The following is a 27,763-nucleotide window of genomic DNA, read 5'->3' on the forward strand; positions in this document are numbered from 1 at the left end:
ACATAGAATAAACAGCATGCAAATAAATAGAAGAATATTAGAACTTAAATTATAGCATTAGTAGGTTTTTTTATTTCACAAAAATGTATAATGGTATATTACATCATAATTTAAAAACTTAGAGTTTTTACTTAAACTTAGAGATCTTGGAGTTCTGACCTGGGACTTGTCCATCAATGAGAGGCAACACAGCACTAAGAACAGTCCTTACAGAACATCCAAGCCTCTGACATCCAAATACGCAAATGAATGAGTAAGAATTATGGGCTAAATTTAGTGCAGCCATTTGGAGCGGGAATGGAGGCACGGGGGGTGCTGGAGAATCGCGTCGGACTTGTCCACCCGGAAAACCGACGTTCAGTTCCAGATTTAATCAGTGACGGGAAAGCACCAAGGTGTCATCACTGCACCGACGCGACTGGAATGCAATTTAAATTGTAGAACACTTAGTTTTCATACATTAGCATGTAATTCATTGCAATTCGATGTGGGGCTTGGAATTAAGTGGACAATGGGCAGCCCTCGTGCCTTCAGAACCCCAGCTGCTGAAAGCTGGCAGCACCAAGGCGAGGTCTCCGTGCCGCGACAGGTAGGCAGCCATGATTGGCACTGCATAGGGGAAGGGGGAAGCAGAGGCCATTGTCAGCTCACAGTGCTGTGTGCTCTGCATGGGCCAGCTGGCTCTTGAGTGTTCTGCAAGAGGAGGCTTGGTCTCGGGTGGGAGTACAGGCTGAGCAGGGTCTCAGGTGGTCTGCAGTGGGGTGGCTGTATCGGGTGGCCACACTGTTGGGTGAGATGTTTGGCTGCCCATACTGCTGGATGAGAGGGTCGGCTATCAGCAAGGGTGGGCACTGAGGCGCCATCAGGGAGTCCGCCAGGAGAAATAGCAAAGGCACAGCTGCCAAGGCAGGGTCATCATTGTATCAATAGTGCTCTGGAGGCCCACTTATCACCTGGCATGGGTCTTCTACACCCTGTCTTTTTGAACCCATGTGGCATGATGCGGTGCCTCCAATGGAGGGAGGGCCAATAGGTAGTTGCACCTGCCTGTGAAGCTCCACGAGGAGAGCAGCAGCAGCCGGCCATGCCAAGAAGGGTCCACCTGCACGAGACAGTGTACCAGACTTGAATGAGCTACCTTCAAATGTCCGAGCAGCATTGTCAGTGAAGACTATGGGGGGTATTTTATGCTGTGCCCTGCGGCAGGTTTGGAGGTGGGGCGAGCATAAAATCGGGTGGGATGGTGTCGGGTGTGGGGTCGATTTCCGCTACCATCCCGCCTCCACTAAAATTTATTCCGGGGTGGGAAGGCTTGTAAAGGGCCTTCCCACTCTGCCACGAGTTGAGGCCCTTAACTGGGCTATTAACCACAATTAAGGGCCTTTTCCCGTCACAGTTAGCTGTGTGGCGGGCAGCCCTGTTGCCGCAAGGGAAGCAGGGCATGAAAAACCATGTGTAAGCTTCCTGGCTCTTTTTGGGGGGGTGGACGGTGGCGTGTTCTTCATGAAAAGGCACTTAGTGCCTGAACAAGCGACCAGGCATCGGAAGGGGGTAGGACCAGCTGAGAGACTTCCTGCTGCCCTTGCGACCGACAACCCCTCTCCTTCTCCCCTGTGGACCCCCTCCCCAACCCTGCAAGACCCCTCCCGCCCTGACCTTCTTGCTTCCAGTAGTTGTTCCTCCAGCAGCAGCCACCACCTCTGCATTGGCACTGCCGGCAGCTCTCCAAGGGTGGACCTCCGGCGCCGGGATCCTTGTTCCTGTGGAAGGCCGGCCACTGTCCACCCAAGTGCCTTATTGGCATTACATTCAGTGGGACATCAGGAGAAGAGGCGACACGGGGATCTCGGAGTCTTTTTTTTTCCGGACGTGGAGACCCCCCTTGACAGAATAAAATCCTGGCCTATGGCTCTCAAGGGAGGCCGTCACTGACTTATGTGCCATGCTGCAGGACAAGTTGCAACCTATTGAATTTGGTGGTCACCCTATGTCCATAGCCTTGAAGATCATCGTGGCATTCAACTTCTATACGTTGGCTCATTCCAAGGATCCACTGGGGACATATGTGAGGTTTCCCAGGCAGCAGCCCACTGCTGCATCAAGGAGATGACCAATGACCTGTTCAATAGGGCCGGCGACTATGTGCACTACCGGACTGACCCTGACAGTTAGGCTGAGAGGGCCATCAGATTCGGGACCATAGCTTGGTTCCCCCAGCTGCAAGGTGCGATAGACCTTGATGACATCAAGGCTCCAACGGACCAGACAGCCCCTTCATCAACTGGAAGGGCTTTCATTCCATCAATGTCCAACTGGTCTGCGACCACTACAAGTATTTCCTGCAGATGTGTGTCCGCTTCGTGGGAAGAAGCCACGATGCTTCGACAGTCCCAGGTGCCACAGCTTTCCAGGCCACTTGCTCCCCCACCCTCCTGCCTTCCCATTCGCCTTCAGGGATGGATTCTCTGGGACAAGGGTTACCCATTGAAGACCTGGCTATGCTCACCTGTGAGGAACCCTTGCACTGCAGTGGAGGAGAGGTACAACACTTGCCACTGGTCTACCCGAGCGACCATCAAACAGGCCATTGGGCTGCTGAAGATGAGTTTCTGTTGCCTGGATCGATCTGGTGGAGTCCTGCAGTATGGCCCCAGTGAGGGTCTCGTGTGTCTTGGTGGTCTGCTGTGCTCTGAACAATCTAGCACTGCAGAGGGGGGAGGCCTTGCTTGATGAGGACATGATTGAACAACACTCCTCAACTGACAAGGAGGACATGGAGGAAGGGGATGAGCAGACAGCACTGGATGTTGAAGTCCTTGCACCAGAGGCCAGGCAGATTGAACAAGGAGGCAAGAGACAATCTCATACTTAGCTGCTTCCCGCCACCATGGTGACCTCTCAGAGTGAAAACAATAAAGACTCCCTCAATGCACGTTGTCTGTCGCCTCCTTTCGATTTGTGTTCTGTGCCTAGCGCCCAGCTGAACCACGCACTATGGCCCATGGGAGATCATATTCCAATGAGGGCTGTGCCTACATTGGCCTCCACTAAGGGGGAAGAGTGAAGTCAGCAGTTCACAATTAAGGCAAGATGGAATAGTCACTTTTACACAATGAAGGTTAATTTCAAAAACTTTATATGATGAAGTAAATGTCAAATTTCAAACATCCATGAAACCCCAATTGTCTCTAGGAGTTTTTCTTTAAACATTTACGAGAGCTTTTATGAGATGTGACCCCAGCACTAGCAGCTGGGCTGGAGCCAGGCTGCTCATCACGCTACCCCTTGGCTTGTGATGACTTCAACGGCTGTCCTCTGGCTGCCTGAGGCCAAGAGGACCTTGGCTGCCTGAGGGTGTCTTGCACTGGATACCACTCAGGCGTGCAGCTCCTGGAGCTGGGCTCACTGGCAGAGGGGCTGAGGAGCCGGTGTCCCCATTCGGAGCGCCCTGACGGGAGCCCCAAGCTGTGAAGGTCAGCCTCTCCTGCTCCCTTTCAAATCTCACTTGAACCTCCCTGCTGACCAGGGAAGGATGAAGAGCTGGAGAAGACTCCAGACGCATCATCCTTCTCTTGGCTTGCCACTGCTGCATTGAGCTCATGGCCAAAGCAATGGTGTGCAGGTCTGTACACATTTCTTGAATCTGGCTCTCCATGAGGATTGTCAACCTCTTGATGGAGGAATCCATGTGCTCACATGCCTGAGATATGGCAGCACTCATGGTGTGGATGGACTCCTCCGTCATCCACCCATAGCTCTGCATGGCCTCTGGCACCTCTGCCAGATCTTGCCTTACCTTTCTCTGCAACTCCAGCCTTCCCTGTGCTGTCAATACCAGAGGCTGATCAGCCTGGGGCTCAGCATGGGCCTGGACACCCACTGTCCTCTGACTGTTAGAGGCCTTGGCTGTCTCAGCCTCAGCCAGCTGCTCGGGTGTGTGTGCGATGCTTTCACCAGCTTGTGATTCTGATTCTACAGCTGAGCAGAAACCCACGTTGATGGAGGGTACAGGAGAATCATGGGATGCTGCATCCTCTGATTGCTGCTCCTCCTCAGAGGTGGAATTACGTCCCCTTCTGTTGGAGTCTGCTGTGGACACTGACCTGCATGAGAGAACACAAACATGTGTGTGGGTTAGGCCGTGCAGATCTTGTCATGCCAACCACACATGATGTGAGTCTCCAGAACGGTATGTCGATGGAAGACAATCCTCACTCTCGTATGAAGACTCCAGTCTCTCCATCAGATAAGGAGTGGCCGCCCTGGGTCCCTGCTAATTCTAGTGTCTCTGCCTCAGCTGTTGAGAGAGACTGAAGATTTGGGCTTCCTCTGCCATTCAGGGCTGTCTCCCTCCTGTTGTGGGCCCTCTTGTCCTGCAAATGGCAAGAGGGGATAGTCATACTTCTCATACTTCAACATGACAGTTCTGCTGGTGTCAGCCCCTTGTCTCCTACTGGGGTATCACATATAACCCATACTCCCTTCCACTCTCGAGGGAGTTAATGGGGGTGAGGTGTCACAGAAGGTGGCCTGTGGCCGAGATGCAGCCAAGCATCTGTCAGTATGAGGTGATGCCTAATCCCTCTGCCAGTGCCATTGTGGTGCCTCCTTCCCCATGTCCCGCTTCCTCCTGCAAAGCCACATGCAACCACATGCAATCCCTAAAAAGGAGAGAGGTGTGGAGCAGTCACCTTGGCAGAATGCAGGAGGTCATTGACCTTCTTGCAGCACTGTGCCCAGTTCCGGGGTCATCACTGGGGAAGAAGACCTCTCGCCTTTCCCTTGCAGCCTGGAGGAGAATCTCAAGGGAGGCATAACTAAACTATGGGGCCACCCAATGTCTTGCCTCTGCCATAGTGCGGGGTCTATCTCTGGAGGTGGGTGGGGGGTTGGTGGTGGGGAGGGTCCGGGAGTCACAACCATTTTACCAGAGAGCACTGCAAATGAGTCCAAGTCAGCAATGCAAGCAGGGCTTTAACTATGGTGCCAGCACATGCTGTGGAGTCATCCAACGCCATATTTGGCATCTTGCATCCCACCCTGCCGTGTGATTATCCAGGGCCCCACGCCTCCATTATGTAAAGTGGTTGCCCACGCGCGATCTCGGTGGACTAATCGCCCACGTGACTAGTGGGAATGGCGCACATTTCCGGGTGGACCACTGGGACCCGCGAGGGGCTCACTAATTAGATTAGATATACAGCACTGAAACAGGCCCTTCGGCCCACCGAGTCTGTGCCGACCATCAACCACCCATTTATACTAATCCTACACTAATCCCATATTCCTACCAAACATCCCCACCTGTCCCTATATTTCCCTACCACCTACCTATACTAGTGACAATTTATAATGGCCAATTTACCTACCAACCTGCAAGTCTTTTGGCTTGTGGGAGGAAACCGGAGCACCCGGAGGAAACCCACGCAGACACAGGGAGAACTTGCAAACTCCACACAGGCAGTACCCGGAATCGAACCCAGGTCCCTGGAGCTGTGAGACTGCAGTGCTAACCACTGCGCCACTGTGCCGCCCCAATGTCAGCTAATGACTAATGTCAGCCCTTTAAGTGCATAGAGAACAGAGTTGCTAGGGCGTCTTTGGGCCACATCCCCGCTGCTTGTGGACCCTGGGATTTAGTTTGGACACCCCAGTATTATGGTGCCTGCTATTTTTGACCTGCCCTAATGTAAGTGTCCAAAAATACAGGACTATAAGAACAAGTTTGAGCAGCTTGGCTAAATGTGTGAAGGTAGGCAACTCTATTTGATTAAACTTTATTTTTTTTAAAAAAGGGATTGGACAATAGACACTTGAAATTTGAAACCTTGCCCCATGGCATTTTATTTTAGAGTATTTTGATAAATGGTTCACAATTCTGGCTCTGTCTAGGCAACATTCTTATTAACTTCCACCAGCTCCTCTGCTATAATAAGTATTCAGCTACAATAGCTGCAGAAGACAACTTAATCAGTTTAGAACAGACAATAACATTAAAATGAATTAAACTATATACCATCAGCAACAGTGAACCTTGTAGTTGAATTGCAGGTTTGATGGTGAGACAAACCACTGTTAATGTTACTAACATCTACATTGAATACAGAAGCCCTATAAGTGGTTTATGTTTCCTGTACAAATGGCATACATCTCCCTATATGATATGAGTAATACATGCGTCAGCGGTAAGTCTCACACAATATACATGTGTGATTGCAATAGTGTTTTTTAATGGCTGGCAAAAAATTATTAGACAAGTAGAATGTTATTTTATGTTTTTTTAAAACCCTTTTGTAGGGATATCCAGGACCAATAGGACCTAAAGGAATTCCAGGCAAAAAGGTAAATGTGTAATTTTTGGTGCAGAGTTAGTAGTGTTTATGTGTCAAGGATCTAAAACTAATGTGTTTATATGTCTTCCTTCAGGGTTCATTAGGAATTGCAGGAATCCATGGTAACAATGGTGTACCAGGTGATGATGTAAGTCGAAGTTGACAACAACATTTTAAGCAATGGGTGTTAAAGGAAGAGGTACAGCTGGAAAAAAAAACATGTTAAATGATCCTGTTATTTGACTTCAGGGCCCTCTGGGAATACCAGGAATACAAGGTGATACTGGATCAATAGGAGCAAAGGTACTCTAGCAGATCTAATTCAATGCTGTATGCAACATATGTTTACAATATACCAGATTTGGTCATGTCAGTTATCTGCCTGTCACAGGGTATTTAACAGAGGAGCATTTTCCATTGTTTGTATGTAGGGAGATAGAGGAGATCCAGGACCAAGAGGACCACAAGGCCCACGTGGTTTTCTGGTAAGTTTTAAAAAAAAATTTATAATGTAAAGTATTGTGCTGGAACAACAGAAACTTTAACCATTAATTTATTACCGAACTCGCGAATCTGCATCCATTCAAATTCTGCTAAATGTGGAAGGAAACTAAATGGATATTACCTTGTCAACAGCTACTTATGAAAAGATTTATTTTATATCTATATTGTCATAAGAGTTTTGTTTTTTTAAAAAAAACTAGGAGGTCCGTGTGCCTTTAAGACTGGATTTAAAAAAAAGACTTTGTGAACAGTGACTGCAGAGACTTGTTGACATTTGGCATTTGAAGTGCAGGCTGTAAATTCACCTGGAGAGACATCGTGTGGCATCTGACTATTAGACTCTAGGACACCTCACCGATCCAGGAAAACATTACCAGATGTTACAACCCAGTTATTTTATTATCCTTCAAAAACTGTTATAAAATCAATATAACCATTTTCCACAGTTAACCATTGGTATTTGAATATATGTGTGTGCATGAGGGTTAGGAAGATTAAGGAGTTATAAAATCTTTTCATATTCAGATTCCTCTCATTATTGTTTAAAACTTGGTTTATTAATAGATAGTTAACTTTGTTGTTGTTTAAAGAAACCTGGTTTGGTGTGCTTTATTCTGGTGATAAATAAAGTGATTATTTTGGCTATTTTTCCAGTAGGTGGGAATCTTTACTAATATGCTGTGACCTGTGGAGTAGTGGGACTAAACTAACAGTGCATTTCTCCCGCCTTGGTCGTAACAATATTTGCAGTCTTTTTCAAGTCATTGACTGCCACATGGTCTCCTTCAGGAAAGACAGGAGGAGGCTGTGTTACAAATGTGCTTCCATTTTTAAATATTTTATTTTTTGAGGACTTGTGTTAAAACTGGAAAGATTCCATGGATGTGTTTTTTTTACCAAGTTAACTGAAAGGACATTTGAGATGTTGTTTGAAACAACCTGTGCTGGAAATCATGTGCTTTAAGCTCAATAAAGAACAGAAATCTTGGTGACCTGGGGAAGATGTTTACAGAGAATCCAAATGCCAAGGTTTATGAAGGTCAGGAGGTTGACTTTCTGTTTTGGGTTTGGATATTGTTTTCTGTTCAGTTGGGGTGTGAACTGTTTTGAAGACAGTTGGTGTTTTGCCTGCCAAGGAAAAAGAAACCATCCAGCTCACCTCTTTCTTTACCACTTTGAAGAAACTCTGTAAAGATCCAGTGTGGGAGAGCTAGAATCCCTGGTGCTGCATCTCTCCTGAGAAGCTGGAAATACCTGCCAGATTAATTCTCAACGCCGCCTGAAAAACTGCTTTAGAAAAGATCTCAGTGACCCATCACCATATACCCAGACACCAGACCAAAAGGGACAACTGACATCCTTCCATATCATCTCTTTTGTTCTTCAAGAATTAGCAAATATTTGGTCAATGTATTCTCTTTTGTCTACTTTTGTAACAGACCATCGCAGAGAGAATTTCTGTATTTTTTTCAGTGTGTGTATGTGTGTGTGTTGGGAATTTAAAAAGGGAACTTTCATATTTCAATCTGTGTGTTATTGCTTTGCTTCATTACTGGATAAATCTTGTTTGATAAAGTGATAATTTTGTTGTTTATTAAAGAAACTTTGTTGGTGTATTTTATTCTGAGATAAAGAGTTGAATATATGATTGATCGTATCGGTAACTGGGTAAACATTTAAATATATGTTGTGGCCTGTGGAGAAGTGGAACTAGAAAAGATAGTGCACTCCTCCTGCCTCAGTCGTAACAACTGGCATAGACAGGTTGGGCCAAATGGCCTTTCCCTGCACTGTATATTCTATGTAATTCAGCTGGTATTGCAGCATAGTGGTTGTGACTCGATTAGTAACCCAAAGGCTTGGATGAATGATCTGGTGTATGTGAGTTTAAATCCCACCCATGGAAGCTGTGGAATTTAAATTCAATTAATTCAATAAATCTGGAATAAAAAGCTAGTATCAGTCATGGTGACCAAGAAACTACTGGATTGTCACAAAACCCATCTGGTTCACTCATGTCCTTTAGGGAAGGAAATCTGCCATAGGAATATAGGAGCAGGAGTAGTCCATTCAGCCCATCAAGCCTGCCCCGCCATTCAATATGATCATGGCTGATCATCCACTTCAATGTATTTTTCCCACACTATCCCCATATCCCTTTATGTCATTTGTATTTAGAAATCTGTCAATCCCTACTTTAAACATACTCAATGACTGAGCTTCCACAGCCCTCTGGGGTAGAGAATTCCAAAGATTTGCAACCCTCTGAGTAAAGAAATTTCTCCTCATCTCTGTCCTAAGTTCCCCCTTATTTTGAAATTCCCCTGGTTCTAGACTCCCCAACCAGGGGAAACATCTTATCTGCATCTACCCTGTCTATCCCTTTAATTATTTTGTAGGTTTCGATGAAATCACCTCTCATTTTTCAAAACTCTAGAGAATACAGGCCCAGTTTCCCCAATCTTTCTTCATAGGACAATCCCATCATCCCGGGAACAAGTCTGGTGAACCTTCGTTGCACCCCCTCTATGGCAATCTTACAGTCTGGCATTCTTACTCAGTGTTGCTTATATGTGACTCCAGACCCACAGAAATGTGCTTGACTCTTAACTGCCCCCTGAAATGGCCCAGCAAGCAACCCACATGTATTCAAGAAGATTGTTCACCACCACCTTGTAAAGAGCAATTAGGGATGAGCAATAAATGCTGGCCTTGCCAATGATGCCCAAGTCTTGTGAATGAATAAAAAAAAATCTAGGAGCTGGATTTCTCCACAAACTATATCAGTATAAATTGCTCTGAGATTAAATCAATAACAAGAGTTGGTGAGGAAGGATAATCTATCCCGCTGATGTGCAAAAGGGCACTTTGATTCCTCACCCAGAATATTAACAAAACTCCCTGCCACTTCTTGTTCAACCAATTGGAAATTTTACAACCACTGGATCCCTTCCCAGAGTCAACAGAAGAAAATATATTCTTAGAAGGCTATTCTTTAATCATTTCTAGTTTTTGTTTCTTCAGTTTTGTCCTCTCCTAAAACTGGTAACTTTTAATGTTGACATATGACTTCGCAGGCACTGGTCACTCTGAGTACCCTGTCCAATAGCCAAGCAGTTGTCCTTCATGTATGAGCTTAGATAATGGGAGTTGGTAGGCAATTTGACTACAAGTGATCACAGCCTGAACTTATCTAATATCCAAACACATGTATTTTCCAGCAGGGGTCAATGATGAGGAGTAGGAAGCTCTTCCGTACAATCAGAGGCCAGAATTATATGTGACAGCATTGGCCCTGCCCACTGCCTGCACAGTTGGGAGTGAGCCCGCCTCCGCCAGGCCTGGAAGCCACGCTGCTATTTTGTGTGGCCCAGACCCTGAATTGGCCTCAGTTGGGGCTTCCACTCCTCTGAGGCAGAAAGTCCTGCCTCCAAGAGCTGCCAGCCAATCAGAGGGCTGGCAGCTCTTCAGTTTTGCATATCGCCACTGGGAGTGGTGGCCACTGCTGGGACTGCACCCAGCGAGAGGGGCAATATGGACATCACCCTTGGAGCAAGTAAGTGGGGATCGGGCCTTGCTGGGGACAATTGGCTGGTACCCAATCAGGTGGGCTTGCTCCCCCTCCCCTCCCCCCACCTTGCCCAGCCCACCAGGAGGCCTCCAGGTATTACTGGGCAGCCTCCTCAGGTGCTGAAGTGCCCATCCGCTGCTGGTAAAATACCAGCGGCGGCAGGAGGAGGCCCTTAAGTGGCAATTAATTAACCAATTAAGGGCCTCAATAGACCTGGGGCGGGCAGGCCGTTTGCCACCTCTCCCGCTGCTGGTAAAATAGTGGGGGTGGGTAGGCAATGGGAACGGTCCCCCGCCTCCCACTCGATTTTTATGCCCTCCCACCCACGCCTCCTAGCCTGCTCCTGGGCAGGGTGCTGGGTGTAAAATTCCAGCCAGGGACTTTTGAGACCAATGACAGTACTTCCACTGCTGCTTCAGCTTGGATCACATAGCTCAGAATCAGCTAATAATTTTGCTTTTGTAACTTAGTACTGCCCGATCCCCACTTACGTACTTTGCTATTGGGGAGTATAATTTCTGGTTTCAATTGAAATGAATTGCTTCTGCAAAGCCACTATTTGCCCCTTTTTATTTACTCTCTTTTCTCCTTTGACTTCTTCAACACTCCCCTAACCTCCCCACGTACGCCACCGCCTCTGTGCCCAGCACCTCCCACCGCATCTGAACAATCATGGACACAAGCCAGTAGCCTGGAGCACCAACATTCTTGCTACTTCAAATTAACTATTTTTGAATAACTAAACCCTTTGTTTCAAAAAAAGTCATACATTTGCTGTTGTAGATTTCCCTTCGTGTTCCCAACAGCCATGAAATGGCCTGTGGTATGAGTTATATCCATCTGTGTATTGTTATGAAAACAAGTACATTTAAGATCACAAAAATCTCACATATATCATGGCTCTTACAGTTCATGAATGACAGTCAACTTGGAATAGAAGTTCATGTAGTATATCCAATGGCACTGATAACTATTATAACGTTTAAATACATATATGTGCACTTCAGTTGATTAACTGTATTTGGTCTTTTCGATATCATGAATGCAAACTGCAATTGATTTCATTTTTTCATTTTTCTTTGCAGACACTTGGTCTCCAAGGCTTTTTTGGGCTTAATATCTTTTTGTTGCTCTTAAAAATCCTTGTGTTCTTATTTCTTATTTTCTTCAGGCATTTGGTGTTCACCATGTGTGACACTGAGACAGAGGGCTTCAAAGCTTTGCAGAGTTTGGGCATTTTGAAGTCCTGTGGTTTTCTAAACAGTTTACATGAGCAATTTACTCAACCAACACCAAAAACAAGAATAATTAACAGGCTTGTGTAAAAATAACACAAAGAAATGCCAGGAGTAAATTCTGGGAATGTTAAGTAATAACCCGCATGCATCTATCTGAAAATCATCCCAATTAGAAACTCAGCTCTGGAGCCCTATTTACTCATTAACAGACAGCTAACCACACCAGCGATGCACGAGAGGGATAGGGAAAGGGGCGAGGGAGCAAGGGGAGGGAGGGGTGGAGACATATGGCTTGAAGTTGGTGTGAAAATAGATTCGTGCAGAACATGAAGTTTAAGATTTTAAATTTGTACCTTTTCTAATGATTGAAATAGGTATAATCTGAATGCAAAGTAAAGGTTGATTACTGAAGTACTTTTTTCCTCAATTATCACCTTTTATATGGCTGTTTATGGATTATGTTTTTGTCCTGACTTACAGGGGTCTAAAGGTGATACAGGGGAAACTGGAATACCTGGAAAGCCGGGTGCAAAGGGAATAAAGGGCTTGCCGGTGAGTAGATCTGTCATTGAAGTAGCAATCAGTTATAAAACACCCTTCTTGCAAAATAAATCTCATTTATTGTATTTTTCCATCACAGGGTGTGCAAGGTGAACCAGGTCCTGATGGCCAGAAGGTAAGAATCTGTAGTGGGAGACATAGGAATGCCAGAAACAGTTAACAGTTGTCCCGCAAAGCCATGTCTAAACAGTTTTTCTATCTGTGAAGGTAGAGATGATTGTTGACAATATTAGCAGAAAGATGCTTAACAAATTAGGCTGAATTTTCATTCTAGGGTCAGGACCCTAACTTTGGGACCATTTCCGAGTTCTGACCCTACTCAACGTTGCTGCCAAACTTCCAATGGGATTTTGAAGGAGGCAGCCAATTAGTGGCCTGCTGGCATGTTCAATTAGAGGTGGCGGACACATTGCGGAGGCGGGATGTAGATGTGGTGGGCCTGGTTGGCCGGATGGCCACGTTTGTGGACGCTGGCAACCTGCGCAATGGCAGACCCCGGAATGCAGCGGAGCAGCAGCATGGCAGGCGCCTGTGAAAGGGTGGTCCCAGTTGCTGTTCGAGGTGGTGGCAGCCCGGAGGAGTGTCCTGTTCCCAGAGAGCAGCAGGAGGATACCTGCCAGCCAGCCAGACATGGAGGAGGTGAGCAGCCGCAGTGTGGTCAGCAGGATGTGGGAGCTGTGCAGGAAGAGCTTCAGCGACCTTCTGAGGTCTGGCGAGGTGAGTGTGATGCTACAGCCAAATGGCAGGCCTCCAATTCTGGGGGTATCAGCAAACCTATGAGCAGAGCAGCCTGAGGGTGCGCAGTGCTCAGGAACAGTGAGGATGTGTGTGCCCAGGGGCACCCCTGAGCTGTGGGCAACACTCACATCACAAGTAAAAACAAGAAATGCTGGAACCACTCAGCAGGTCTGGCAGCATCTGTGAAAAGAGAAGCAGAGTTAACGTTTCGGGTCAGTGACCCTTCTTCGGAACATCACAACTCCTCACATCACAAGCACTTGTGGAGGAGGTGACACTGGAACGTGGACATCACTTGTGAATGGGCCACGGGGAAGCGGTGACAGAGAGCAGCATGAACCTAACTCTCTTGCTGTTAACTTTGCAGGAATAAAGAACACGCATGTGAGAAAGGGGTCACTCCAGTGGTGGAGTGGCACATATTGTATACTGACAGCCATGGAGGAGGAGGAGGCCCTTAAAACTGCCCAGGTAGCAGCACAGCAGGTAGTCAGTAGAGGCAAGATTGGTGTCTGTCTAAGAGAGTGAAAGCATGTTAGCGTTTTGATGTGAGGTGGATGGAGCTCCATCTCTGTTTGTGTAGTTCATGCTAATGCGTAAGCCGTTATGGGCTGCTGCAGCTCTGCATAAACTGTTGCTGACAGAGGAGAGCTTTCCTAACTAATATCTTTTGTCTCAATTGTGGAGGAGCAGCCTCAGCATTCCACTGTGCCATCAGTAGCAACTTCAGAGGAGGAAGATTCATCCGAGGCACTGCCGTCACAGCAGTCAATTGCACCCCCCACCAGTGCAGATACATTCATCTTGGTGAGGCTTCAAGCGAGTTTAGAATGGGTGGCAGAAGGGGACCAGCACTTTACATGTGAGCAGTAGGAGGTGATGGAGGCAGAGGCAGTCCCCCTTGGAGGATGGAAGAGAGCTACATTCATGCTCAGCTGGGTGGAGATGCAGTGCCTCAGGGGTCACCATCTGAGGTGGATCTTTCTGCAGCAGTAGTGGGAGATGTATGCCAAAATGAGTTTCCAGAGTCAATGCAGAGCCTTGGGCAGAGAATGGAGGAGTCCATTCATGAGCTGTGTTCCACAATGTCAATGTGCTAAAAGAGTCGTCTACTTTATGGAAAACCATATGTGGCATCACGCTGAGTGAATGCAGGAACAATGCACTGCCTTGCACAGAATGCACGCCATGTTTTGCAGCATTGACTGGTCAGTTGCACTGATGGCGCAGAGATAAATGGAAGGGCAACCAGTTGTGCCCCAGTTGCTGGTCCCTTGCTCATGCATGCACGCCATGAATGGACTGGCATCATCTATACTACAAGCCCCCATGACCAAGGCTGCCTTTGCATCAATGCAGATGTTTATGATCCCCGTGGGGGCTACCAACAAACCAAAAGACTGACCCCAATTTAGGGAAAAGCCAAACAGACAAGATTTTATATTACTAAAATTTACTTCAACACTCAAACCAAAATAAACATAAATTAAATATGTACTAACAGTTAAGCCATGGTTGAAATATATCTTAAAGGTTACACGTTAACTATCAGTTACAACAAGCATATATCTCAAGTCCTTTGACAATCCTTTCAGTAAAATGGTGCAGAACAGTCCCAAAGTCCTTCAGGTCTTTGAACATTTCAAATAGATCTCCAGATCCCATCTTACCAAGATGCAAAGACTGGCTTCCATTCGATGGCAGTTTCTCTGCAATCCAAACCCCACCAATACCGTCGCCACCAAAAGTCTGGATCTTCTGTGGTTTTGCTCACAACACCTGGTGGTGTAACATCACTGGTCCTGCCTTATGTAACTCTTTAAGGCACCGGAAACAATCTTAGCAACTTTTATTTTCCAAAGGGTAGCTCCCAGAAAACAGGCTCAGTTCAGCAGCTCTGGGAAACTTTTAAACAACACCCAGCTTTGCAGCTTTTGCAGTCTCTTTAAACAACCACTCTCCAAAGTCGTCTTGTGAAATTGAAACTTAAGCTCCAGTCACATGTTTCTGGTTACAAAAAAAAACTTGCTTGTTTGTTCTCAGTCACAGGGCTGTTTGCTTGTCTAACCTGGGTTTGACTCCCCCAGAACCTGGAAGCCCTTTAGTTTCAATTTCAAATCAGGGATTGTCTCCAAAAGCACAAACACAAGCTCTATTGAACTCAGTCTATGAAGGAAGACTCCATCACAACAGGTGTGGCAGCCAGTGGTGCTGCCCTCACTTGTACCGCAATGGTTAGGATAGGTACCACAGGCAGCCTGCCTCCACTTCTGCTTCAGCCACAGGGGAACACCCCGTAGGAGCAGTCGGGTACGGACCGTGTCACTTTAGAAGTTTCACTTTGGGGTTCACTGGGATGACCTTTGTACTGCTTCTGTTCACTGAGCAACCCTTAATGTAATGAGCTGGTTCACAATAGCACCCTGATGTGTGCGATCCCATTATTTTAAGGCATTAAGGCATCGGCACGATGAAGTGGATATGTGACGCAAAGATAGGCGGTCGGAGACACTTTGTGGCCGGAGGCGACGTGTTTTCCGGGAATTGTGGGGAAATAGCAGACGTATTTGCATGGCAGGCATTTTGGATGCAGCCGCTCCTTGTGGGAAAGGTATGGTACCTGACCAAATGCAATTCAGGATTGCCGGCCTCAGGAGAAGTGTGCCTGGATCAGTGCGGCCTGAGCTTCCCTGCTGTCCTGGTCAATGGTTTGATGCCTCAACAAGGAAGGCCTTGTATCACAGGATCACTGTACTGCACCACGTGATCTTTCTCCTCCTCCTGTGAAGATGTGTGCCTCTCCTCTGCAGCTTCTTCCTCGAGGTCCACACCTCTATGGGGGGCCATATTGTGCAGAATGCAATGTACCACCATGTGATAACCCTTGATGGAGTGTACTAGAGGGTAACCCCCCACCTTCCCCACCTCCCCCACAACTGGTCAGCACAGCAGAGCTGCATCTTCAGCAGTTCAATGACCTGCTCAATGGTGGCCCTTGTGCTGAGATGGCAGCAGTTGTAGCAAGTCTGCCTCCATTGTAGGTTTGCACACCGGTGCCGGAGTTACTACTTCAACGGATCTTCAATGGATAATGCTTGTCCCCTAGCAGCCATCCACATAGTCTCTCTAGTGACATGAACGGATGCAGCACCTGTGATTGCCTCAAGGAAAGCTTGCACACACCTGCAGAAAATACTTGTGGTGGTCACACACCAGCTGGACATTGAGGGAGTGGAATCCCTTACTATTTATAAATGCCCCCGGCTGCTCTGCCAGGGCCTTGATGGCTGCACGAATGCAGTCGCTCATGCCCTGTACCTGAGGAAATCCTGCCATGGAGGCAAAGCCCACGGCCCTCTGAGCCTGAGTGGCACTATCAGTCTGGAACTCAATGTACTCCATTGTCCTCTCATACAGGGCATCTGTCACTTCCTGATGCTATGATGGGCGGCTGCTTGCAATTTGCCGCCCCTTCAAATGACCCAGAGGCAAAGAAGTTCAAGGCTACTGCCACTTTCAACAGTTACTGGCAGAGCATGCCCACATGACTGATGAGGCTTGAGATGCTCCTCCACGAGGGCACAGAAGTCAGCAACCACCTGTCTTGATAGACGCAGCCTCTGGTGGCACTGTTGCTCTGACATGTCCAGGAAGCTAAGTCATTGCTGGTAAACTCTATGATGAGCGTAGACCATTTGTGCCCTCCCTGCCCCTCATGCATCACTGCATTCCTCTGCACCAGGGGGCTGGCGCAGCTGCTCTTGATCATAACTTGTTGCCACCTCAGCGTAGCTGAGTCCCGTCCCCAGGGGGTGGCCTCAATTTTTTTCTATTCTTTCACGGATTGTGGGCATCGCTGGCAAGGCCAGCATTTGTTGCCCATCCCTAATTGCCCTTGAGAAGGTGGTGATGAGCTGCCTTCTTGAACCACTGCAGTCTGTGTAGGGTAGGTACACCCACAGTGCTGTTAGGAAGGCAGTTCCAGGAATTTGACCCAGCAACAGTGAAGGAACAGCGATATAGTTCCAAGTCAGGATGGTGTGTGGCTTGGAGGGAAACTTGCAGATAATCATGTTCCCATGTGTCTGCTGCCCTTGTTTTTCTAGGTGGTAGAGGTCGCGGGTTTGGAAGGTGCTGTTGAAAGAACCTTGGTGCTTTGCTGCAGTGCATTTTGTAGATGGTACACACTGCTGCCACTGTGCGCTGCTGGTGGAGGGAGTGAATGTTGAAGGTGGTGGATGGGGTGCCAATCAAGCGGGCTGCTTTGTCCTGGATGATGTCAACCTTCTTGAATGTTGTTGGAGCTGGACTCATTCAGGCAATTGGAGGGTATTCCATCACACTGCTGACTTGCGCCTTGTAGATGGTGGACAAGCATTGGGGAGACAGGAGGTGAGTTACTCACCTCAGAATTCCCAGCCTCTGACCTGCTCTTGTAGCCACGGTATTTATGTGACTACTCCAGTTCAGTTTCTGGTCAATAATAACTCCCCCACCCCACCCGCCTCCCCCCATAATAGTTGCCACCAGCTGCATGGGAACAGCTACCTGGACCCTCCTGCTGTGTCCTACTTACCCCTTTAGGTGCACTCCGTACACAATTGCCCCAGTGCCTCCACCTGAAGCACTCTGCAAGCTCTGCTTATGCCATCGCTACTGTGTTCCAATGCATGAGCTCCTCCATGCTTATTTCACCATTTATACAGCGTCAGGAATGACTCCTGTTTCACTTAATGGCTCCCGCTGTGCAGCTGCCTCATCTCCTTGGACATGCTACAGACCCATCGTGTATCCCGTGCATCTCTTCGAAAATCTACATCAGCCTCGCAATGAGCTCTCAAGTGGCTTGTTAACTGCCTTAGTTGATTGCCTGCCACTTTTGGGCAGGTTTCCACAACCCCCAAGAAGCTGCCCCCACCAAAACCACTGGCAGGTGGGAATGCATCGGGAAACTGGAATGCCGCTTGCCATTGCGATTTTCCCGGCATTCCTGCCTCTGAACCCACCTCCACCTCAGGATGAAAATTCAGCCCATTAAATGATGTTCGTAAAGTTTGCTAATTCTACAGGACATTAACCCACTTAAAATAAGGGGTTAGCACTTTTGTTAACATATCAGACTCAAGATTGTCAAACAAATGTATTGAGTATTTGTTCTATAGTGTTCCCTAACAGTAATTTTAACCTTACAGCCTTAACCACTACCCAATGCTTTTGTTAAAATTTGATGTGATAATGCAGATAATATAGTGTTGAATACAAAATGACACTAAGTTAATATAAAGTTTTGTGGAGTTTTTTTTAGTCTCCCTGTGCTACATACCTATATCTGGTCATTGGTATTGGCAGACTAACCCCTTCCATGCTTTAGCAAATGTTGCCAAGTAACCAGATACGAGGAAGTGCTCAAGAGTAGTTGGTATGAGGTGAACTACTCACCAACTTTTTCCCTCTCCCAACACTTGGGAAACAGCTCGAGTCCACTGTAAACCAACCCCCGCAGTATGGCTGGAATTGGAAGGGTGCACAATCAGGACATGGATCTGAATTCTACCAGAGTGCTAGTTATGTGTTGCACCTTTGGTATAAATTCCTGCAACTTGGTATGAATGAACACTCAGGTCTTTTGTAAACATATGGAAATGCTAATTTTACGGTTCAAACTGTTCTTTTATTAGGGTGAAACTGGAAGAACTGGATTTCAAGGCAAAACAGGACCTAAGGTATTTCATTGACTGGGCATTAAATCAACAAATCATGCTTGAAAGTTTACAGATTTATACATACATAATCTCTTCTTTCTCTATACAGGGTGACAAAGGTGAAGTAGGTGACAAAGGACAGGTTTGTAATTGTCATTTTTTTCAGGATATATCCTGTTAGGTACAACTTGCATTAAATATGACAGGTAGAAAAGGTTATAGCAGAAGAATTTAATTTGTGGCACTGATAATTTGCTTTAATACAATAGACATTCATTGTTTTCCCATCGGACCTTTTGTAAATTGTTTGTTATTGTCTCATCAAAGCCATTAAATGGCAAATGGGTGTTGGAGCAAGGAGACAGACATTATATTAGGGTTGGATAAGGCAAAATTGGATTAAATTTATCAAGGTGTTTTCAAGGGCAGTGTGATGATAACCACACCTGCCAAGAAGGAGGCATTTAATTTAGTCATATGGAACATTAATTTTTACACTCTTACTGGACTGAAATATGGCTGTACCTGCATTTTAAAAGGACAGTGGCTGCAAACATTTGCATTCTATGTGACAGTTGCCTGGAGAAGACAATGGAACTGCTCCCTGATTCAATTAGCCCAAATGGATTTTGATCACCACACATTGAATGTGTAAAAAGCCAGCATCCCATTCCCCCCCACACTGAGAGTGCCTACTAAGATGGACAATCCGCAAACCGCAGGAGCGGTTGTTCCAAATACGGGGTTAGTCTCGTGACTAACCTGCTGGCCAACTTGGAGTTTTGAATTGTGTTCACAGACTGCAACTGAACTTGAAGGAAGACAGCATCTTCCTGTCTTGCTCTGTCTCCCTCTTGTGCAAAGACAGGGACCCACGGAAGAAACTAAGCCAAGACAGAAAACCATCAAAACAAGTTTGAAAGAGTGCACTGGGCCCCAACGAAACGGCAAGATTTAACTGCAATCAAAGATTTTACATTGAACTCATAAGACAGTAAATGAGCTCCAGCTATTGCGTCAAACCTTTCCCCTTGACTCTTTCTCCTTTCTTGTCTCTATCTGCATGTATGTTTATCACATATGCATGCTAGCATCGTCGCATTGCGTAGTTTTAGTAGTTTTAACCGAATTAGAGTTTTAAGGTTAATAAACTTACACCTTTCTTGTTTAAATCTAAGAAAAACCTGTCTGGTTGATTTCTTTGCCTTTACAATTGGAGAGCAGTGAACAAGGATTTACAGAGGGGGAAGCTAAAAACATGTGCTTCAAAAATTAAACACTGTTACGTTCAAACCAGGAAAAGGCTGAGAGGAAACCCCTACACCCCTTTCTCACCTGGTTGTAACAGAAATTTGGGGGCTAGCGTCTGGCTTCGACCCACAGACCAATGTGAAATTGGAAGTGGGAAGTCAAATTGATCCCAATCAAAAAGAAAAAAGATTTTGATGCAGGTTTTCTTGTCGTTGTGTGTGCTGGAATATTAACATGTCTGTGACTGAAGCCAATAGCTACCCAAGAAAGGGTGAAGTAACTTGGGATAAATTAAAAGCACTGTCTATGGAAGAGTTGAGAAAAATGGCTGAGCAGTGTGGGATCACTGTCTGTGCCAATGCTAGAAAGTCTGAACTCCTAAGGCTAATGGCCAACTATATTTCACTTGAATCTAAAGAAGCAGAAACAGGGTTAGAAGCAGACCCAGACAGGGTATTGCTAACAAAGATACAATTGGAACAGAGGAAACTTGAATTTGAAGAAAGAGAAAGAGAGAGACAGGAAAAAGAAAAAAAAGAGAAGAGTGAGAAAGAGAAAGAACCTTCCAGAAGGAATGCGAGGAGAGAGAGCTGAGGTGGCTTGAGATAACTAGGGGCCGACACAGTAATGCCTGTGAAAGCATGGCCAATATGGAGAATCGTAATTCAGGGCTGGGTACTGAATTGTTAAAATTGACTCAATTGATCCCAAAATTCAATGAGGGATGTGTTAAAGCATTTTTTGTATCTTTTGAAAAACTTGCAAGGCAGTTAATGTGGCCAGCTGAGACTTGGACTCTTCTGTTACAAAGCAAGTTAACAGGAAAAGCCCATGAGGTTTATTTCCTGTTGCCAGTTCATCTGTTCATCCAATTATGAACTGACATAAAATGCTATCCTCGGGTCATATGATCTAGTACTGGAAGCCTATCACCAAAAATTTCGAACCCTCAAGGAGCAAGTTGATCAAACTTACTTGGAGTTTGAGAGAAGTAAGCAACTGGCTTTTGCCCAGTGGTTGATGGCTCTTAAAGTGCAGCCCAGCTATGAAAATCTGAGAGGTAATTTTGCTCGAGGAATTTAAAAACTCTCTCCCACTCTCCCTAAAGACACATGTAGAGGAACAGAAGTTTATAGAACCAGGCAAGTCGCAGCTCTGGTTGAATGAGTTTGCTCTCATCTATAAGTTGGTTCCCAGGTGGAAAACCTTTCCTAGTCACCCTCACAAATTGGAAAAGGACAAAGGGTGGAAAGGTGATAGAAGCCCAAGCAGTCCTGGGAGAGAAAGAAAAGCAGGAGACATAGGGGGCCCTCCTCCAGCCAAAAAGGATAGTGCTGTAAGCAGGAGTGGGACCTGGAGACCTTTGTGCTTCCATTGTAATAAAGCAGGTCATCTGAGAGCTGACTGCTGGAAACTACGGTGAAAGCCTGTAGGGTTAATGAGGGCACACACACTCAGTGAAGCTGTGGCTTTACCTGCAGCAGTAATAAGGCCCAGGAAACGTACTGCTGCAGGTGCAGGAAAATTTAATAGGATTCCTGAGGATTATCAGGATTATGTGTCTGAAGGGAAAGTAGCCCCATACCCCTTGAGTGGGGCAAGCAAGCCCATATTAATCCTCAGGGACAAAGAGGCCACTAGATCACTTTTACTTGGAAAAGGCCTGACCTTTCCCCCAGAGAGTGTAGTAAACACCAAGGGCAGTGTACACTTGGAGTGTGACCTAGTTTTGGGACCAGTGACTGTAAGGATTGTCCCTAGTTTGCCTGTGGACGGGGTTGACCTGCTCCTTGGTAATGGTGGGGGCAAAGGTGGTAGCTTCCCCAGTAATGAAGGAGAAACCGCAGGCGGTCAGAGAGACAGGGTAGTGGCAGGAGATGGTCCCCTGCAGTTTTCCCGAATATTTAGTGAATCAGGCTATGATCAAACCAGCTCCCCCAGAGGAGACTGAATTGGCACTGCAGGCAGATGACCAGGTCTGTCTGTCTGAGACTTTCTTTGGAAAGTTAGGAGACCCAGGGAATGAATTAAATGGATTTTCCCTAGCCAAGGCTCAGTGAGCCGACCCAGTTTTGAGAAAGTTAGCACAGGCTGCCCAGCCTGAAATTGAAGCAGAGGGAGTTCCTGATTGCTACTATTTAAAGAATGAGGTACTGATGAGGAAATGGAGTTCTCCTCACAGACCTGAGAGCAATGAGTGGACAGTGGTTCACCAGTTAGTGGTGCCGCAGAGGTACGAGAGAGAAATATTAAGAATGGCCCATGAGATTACAGTGGCTGTACATGTCAGTATACAAAAAACCAAAGCCCGCATAAGACAGCAGTTTGACTGGCCAAAACTTCACAAAAATGTGGTGGAGTACTGCAGGAGTTGCCACGTGTGCCAGGTTGAGGGGAAACCCCAACCTACAGTGAAATCTGCACCCCTAAGTCCTGAGTTGGCTTTTGGAAAATCCTCCAGCAGAGGGCTGGTGAACTGTAAGGGACCCTGCTGAGAACAAAAGGGGACAGACAGGCACAGGGTTGGCAAAAGGTTAGAGAGGAAAGGGGAAAAAGGGAGAAAGAGGACATGTTAAAGGAGATCTAAGAGGAATCCCAAATGGAAACCCCTACTGTCTAGTCAGCCAACCCCAAAATGTTTGAAAAATTAGACCCCATATCCTCCTAGGTAAATGCAGACACCAGAAGCACACCACCAGAGTTGCTAACAGCATTTACAGGAACCTGCAGAGACAAAGAAAGTCCTCAAAAGGGCAGAGAAACCATGAGGGTGATGCCTCAACTAATCAAAGTGCTGCAGGGGAGTGTCTGCTGCAGGGTAGAATCTGGACAAATATCTGCGAGCAGGAGCTTCCCAGAGGACAAAGGGAAGATTAGCAAAGAATTCTCCCCCACAGTCAGGAGAAAAGTAAACCAACCATCCCCTAAGGTGAAAAGCCCTTGCATGACTCATCAAAGCACTGAAAAAGTGTTCGGAATGGATCCACCCACTACTGACTCTCCTGAGCAGAACTCCAACTGAGGGCTAATTAAATATACCCCTCCCCCTGCAGACCTCAACAGGAACAAAGATACCCTCGGAAGTCATGGAAATATGTAAACTGAAAAACTTCCCCAAAAACCACGTGTTTATTGGGATGCCAAAATGGGCAGTTTAAAGCGGTACGGCTACCAAGAAAAGACAGGCTATAACAATTTTTAGGATTTCTGAATGAATAAGAATGAATGAGAGGTATGCGTGTGTGTTTTTCTGTACTTACTGTTCTCTCTAGTCTTTCTGAATGAAATACTCTTCTAAAAATTGCATTTCCTTCCCCTTGCTGTGGAGGTGTGTTGAAAACCACACTTGCCAAGAAGGAGGCATATTTTTGTCATATGGAACATTAATTTTTAAACACTTACTGGACTGAAATATGGCTGTATCTGCATTTTAAAAGGACAGTGGCTGCAAACATTTGCATTCTAAGTGACAGTTGCCTGGAGAAGACAATGGAACTGCTTCCTGATTCAATTAACCCAAATGGATTTTGATTTCCAGACATTGAATGTGTAAAAGGCCAGCATTCCAATCCCCCCCCACTGAGGGTGTCTACTAAGATGGACAATCCACAAACCGCAGTAGCGGTTATTCCAAATAAGAGGTTAGTCACATGATTAACCTGCTGGCCTACTTGGAGTTTTGAACTGTGCTCACAGAACAGTTTGAGTCAGACTGCAACTGAACTTGAAGGAAGACAGCATCTCCCTGTCTTGCTGTCTGTCCCTCTCAAACAAAGACAGGGACCCATGGAAGAAACTAAGCCAAGACAGAAAACCATCGAAATAAGTTTGAAAGAGTGCACTGGGCCACAACAAGATGGTAAGATTTAACTGCAATCTAAGATTTTACATTGAACTCAAAAGACAGTAAATGAACTCCAGCTATTGCGTCAAACCTTTCCCCTTGATTCTTTCTCCTTTTCTGTCTCTATCTGCATGTGCTAAACATTTTCTTCGTGTCTGCATGCTAGCGTCGTTGCGTAGTTTTAACCGAATTAGAGTTTTAAAACTTGCACCTTTGTTGTTTAAGTCTAAGAAAACCTGTCTGGTTGATTTCTTTGCCATTACAATTGGACAGCAGTGAACAAGGATTCACTGAGGGGAAGCTAAAAACATGGCATATTAAAAATTAAACCCTGTTATGGTCAAACCAGGAAAAGGCTGAGACGGAACCCCTTTCTCACCTGGTCCTAACAAGCAGATAGTGAGAAGAGCCCATTGAAGATTGAACTGGGCTCCCCAATGACTCAATTGGTAAATGGAGTGCCCAGAGCAGAATTGAGCTATTCAGACTTAGGTGGGCTCAAGTTTAATTCCTGATCTGAGTTGTAAGCTGATTATAGCTGGAAAGGTTGTAGGATTGATACAGTTATTCTTTAGGTTAGGGAGGGATAGGAACATTGGAAAATAGGAGCAGGAGTAGGCCATTCAGCCCATTGAGCCTGCCCCGCCATTCAATATGATCATGGTTGATCATCCACTTCAATGCCTTTTTCCCACACAATCCTCATATCCCTTTGTCTTTTATATTTAGAACTCTGTCAATCTCTGCTTTAAACATACTCAATGACTGAGCTTCCAGAGCCCTCTGGGGTAGAGAATTTCAAAGATTCACAACCTTCTGAGTAAAGAAATTTCTCCTCACCTCTGTCCTAAGTGGCTTCCCCCTTATTTTGAAATTGTGCCCTGGTTCTAGACTCCCCAACCAGGGGAAACATCTTACCTGCATCTACCCTGTCTATCCCTTAAGTATTTTGTAGGTTTCAATGAGATCACCTCTCGTTCTTCAAAACTCGAGAGAATACAGGCCCAGTTTCCCCAATCTCTCTTCATAGGACAGTCCCACCATCCTAGGAATAAGTCTGGTGAACCTTTGTTGCATTCCCTCTAAGGCAATAATATCCTTCCTAAGGTAAGAGAACCAAAACTGCACACAGTACTCCAAGTGTGGTGTAACCAAGGTTCTATACAACTGAAGCAAGACTTCACCATTCCCATACTCAAATCCTCTTGTGATAAAGGCTAACATACCATTAGCCTTCTTAATTGCTTGCTGCACCTGCATGTTAGCTTTCAGTGACTTATTGACAAGGACACCCAGGTCCCTTTGTACATCTACGCTTTCTAATCTCTTACCATTTAAGAAATACTCTGCACATCTATTCCTCCTACCAAATTGAATAACCTCACATTTTTCCACATTATATTCCATCTGTCATGTTCTTGCCCACTCACTAAATCTGTCCAAATCCCCTTGAAGCCACTTTGTATCTTCCTCACAACATACATTCCCACCTAGTTCTGTGTCATCCGCGAACTTGGAAATACTACATTTGGTCTCCACATCCAAATCATTGATATATATTGTGAATAGCTGGGGCCTATGCACTGATTCCTGTGGTACCCCATTAGTTACAGCCTGCCAACGTGAAAATGACTGGTTTATTCCTACTGTCTGCTTTCTGCTTGTTAACCAATCCTTAATCCATGCCAGTGTATTACCTTCTATCCCATGTACTTTAATTTTGTTAACCAACTTCCTGTGGGGACTTTATCAAAAGCCTTCTGAAAATTCAAGTATACCACGTCCACCAACTCCCCTTTATCAATTCTGTTAGTAATATCCTCAAAAAACTCCAACACATTTGTCAAACATGATTTCCCATTCATAAATCCATGTTCACTATGTCCAATCAGATCATTATCATCCAAGTGTCCATTTATCGCATCCTTTAGAATAGATTTAGCATTTTCCCAATGACTGATGTAAGGCTAACAGGTCTGTAATTCCCTGTTTTCTCTCTCGCTCCCTTCTTCAATAGTGGGGTGACGTTTGCGACCTTCCAATCTGCAGGAACTGCTTCAGAATCTATAGAATTTTGGAAGATGATCACCAATGCATCGACTATCTCCATAGCCACCTCTTTCAACACTCTGGGATGTATAATATCAGGTCCTGGGGACTTATCACCCTTCGGCCCCTTTAATTTCTCCAGTATGACCTTCTTACTAATACTAATTTCCTTCAATTCCTCATTCCCCCTAATCCCTTGGATCTCTAATTCTGGGAGATTTCTTGTATCTTCGTCAGTGAAGACAGACACAGCTTCTCTGCCATTTCTCTCTTACCCCATTATAAGTTCTCCTGACTCTGCCTGTAATGGATCCACATTTGTCTCAGCCAAACATTTCCTTTTTACAGGCTTGTAGAAGCTTTTATAGTCCATTTTTATATTTTTTGTTAGCTTACATTCATATTCTATTCTCCCTTTATCAATTTCTTCGCCTTCCTTTGCTGTATTCTAAAGTTTTCCCAATCCTCAGGTTTACTACTATTTCTGGCAACTGGATGATCATCTAGGACAGAGTTGTCCAACAGACGGCCCTTGGGCCAGGATCTGACCCGCCAAAGGTTCCCATCCGGCCCACGGGTATAAAATGTACTGGGCCGTTCCTCATCCTCACCAGGGGTCTGTGACTGGAGATGAGAAATTTCCCATTGTTAGACCAGCTTTTAAAAAGATTGTTGTCAGTTTAACAGCTGATAGCTGCTGACATCAGGAACAGCCGATTCCCGACTTCAGACAGATTTGGGGTTTTCCGGCGTTTTTTTTTAAGCAAAGTCGGAACCTGCCGGAAACCCTGGGCTGGATTTTACCAAGCCTTCGATGTCTGGCTCCGTGGCGGGGGGGCCGGAAGATGGTCCCGGCAGCGGTCTGCCACAAAGGCTGACGCCGGGAGGGCCTGGCCCGATCCTCGGGGCAGAGGCCCCCGGCTGCTGTGCGATGGGACCTGGATTTAAATATTTAAATTAATGACATGCATAAATTTAAATAAACTTACCTTGAATCTTCCGGGATCGTGGCAGCTGGCACTTCCATACCTTCAATTCCCAGTGTAGGGAAAGCTGGTGTGACACTGATGGGGAGGGGGGGAGGAGACAAGATTTCTAGTGCATGGTGGGGAGGGGGTCAAATAAACGTAATGGGTGTAGGGGATGGTGTGAAGAGGTGAACTTTAAACTTTGTGCAGTCTGGGGGGGTGAGGGTGGGGTGTGGCGGAAGGTCAGATTTAGAAGAGAAGTATTTTGGTGGAAGGGCAAATAGTTAATGTAATTGTGATTGGGGTGTGGGAAAGGGGCCTTAGAAATTTATTTGATAAAAGTGGGGGGTTCTTTAAAAATTGAAATATGCCGGCAGGGTTGATTGCCCTTTAAATAAGGCTGCCAGTGCCTGCGCACAGGCAGCTGACGCCATTGCTGGCGACGGACAGCCTGCCCCCTACATGTGATTGGCGGTGGGCTCTTAAAATCCAGTTGTCTGAGTCTGTCTGAAGTTGGGAAACTGCAGTTCCTGATGTCAGCAGTTGTCAGCTGTGAAACTGATGTGTAATGTTTTTCTAAAAACTGACCAACCATCTGCTGAGCGTTCCTGCTCTCTACAACTATCAGAGAGAGAGAGAAAGGGGGACAGAGAGAGAGAGAGAGAAAGGAAGACGGAGAAAGAGAGAGAGAGAGAGAGAGGAGAGAAAGAGAAAGGGGGACAGAGAGAAAGGGAGAGAGAGAGAAGGCGACAGAGAGAGAAAGAGAAAGGGGGACAGAGAGAGAGAGAAAGGGGGGGGACAGAGAGAGAGAGAGGGGGGGACAGAGAGAGAGGGGAGACAGAGAGAGAGAAAGAGAGAGAGAGAGGGGAGACAGAGAGAGAGAAAGAGAGAGAGAGAAAGGGAGACTGAGAAGAGAGAAAAGGGGGACAGAGAAAGAGAGAGAGAAAGGAAGACGGAGAAAGAGAGAGAGAGAGGAGAGAGAAAGAGAAAGGGGGACAGAGAGAA

The 27,763-nt window shown here is 46.1% G+C and overlaps 1 protein-coding gene across 1 annotated transcript in view; it reads left to right on the forward strand.

Moving 5' to 3' along the window:
• LOC137370302 (collagen alpha-2(IX) chain-like) overlaps positions 1 to 27,763 on the forward strand; it is a 78,329-nt gene that overhangs the window by 31,971 nt on the left and 18,595 nt on the right. Inside the window, exons 16-23 of the mRNA XM_068032682.1 lie at positions 6,298 to 6,342; positions 6,427 to 6,480; positions 6,582 to 6,635; positions 6,764 to 6,817; positions 12,126 to 12,197; positions 12,286 to 12,321; positions 18,623 to 18,667; positions 18,756 to 18,788. Of these exons, the coding sequence (XP_067888783.1) occupies positions 6,298 to 6,342; positions 6,427 to 6,480; positions 6,582 to 6,635; positions 6,764 to 6,817; positions 12,126 to 12,197; positions 12,286 to 12,321; positions 18,623 to 18,667; positions 18,756 to 18,788 (393 nt within the window). The remainder of the gene's footprint in view (positions 1 to 6,297; positions 6,343 to 6,426; positions 6,481 to 6,581; positions 6,636 to 6,763; positions 6,818 to 12,125; positions 12,198 to 12,285; positions 12,322 to 18,622; positions 18,668 to 18,755; positions 18,789 to 27,763) is intronic.

Source organism: Heterodontus francisci, chromosome 5, assembly GCF_036365525.1.
Source record: "Heterodontus francisci isolate sHetFra1 chromosome 5, sHetFra1.hap1, whole genome shotgun sequence".
NCBI lineage: Eukaryota > Metazoa > Chordata > Chondrichthyes > Heterodontiformes > Heterodontidae > Heterodontus > Heterodontus francisci.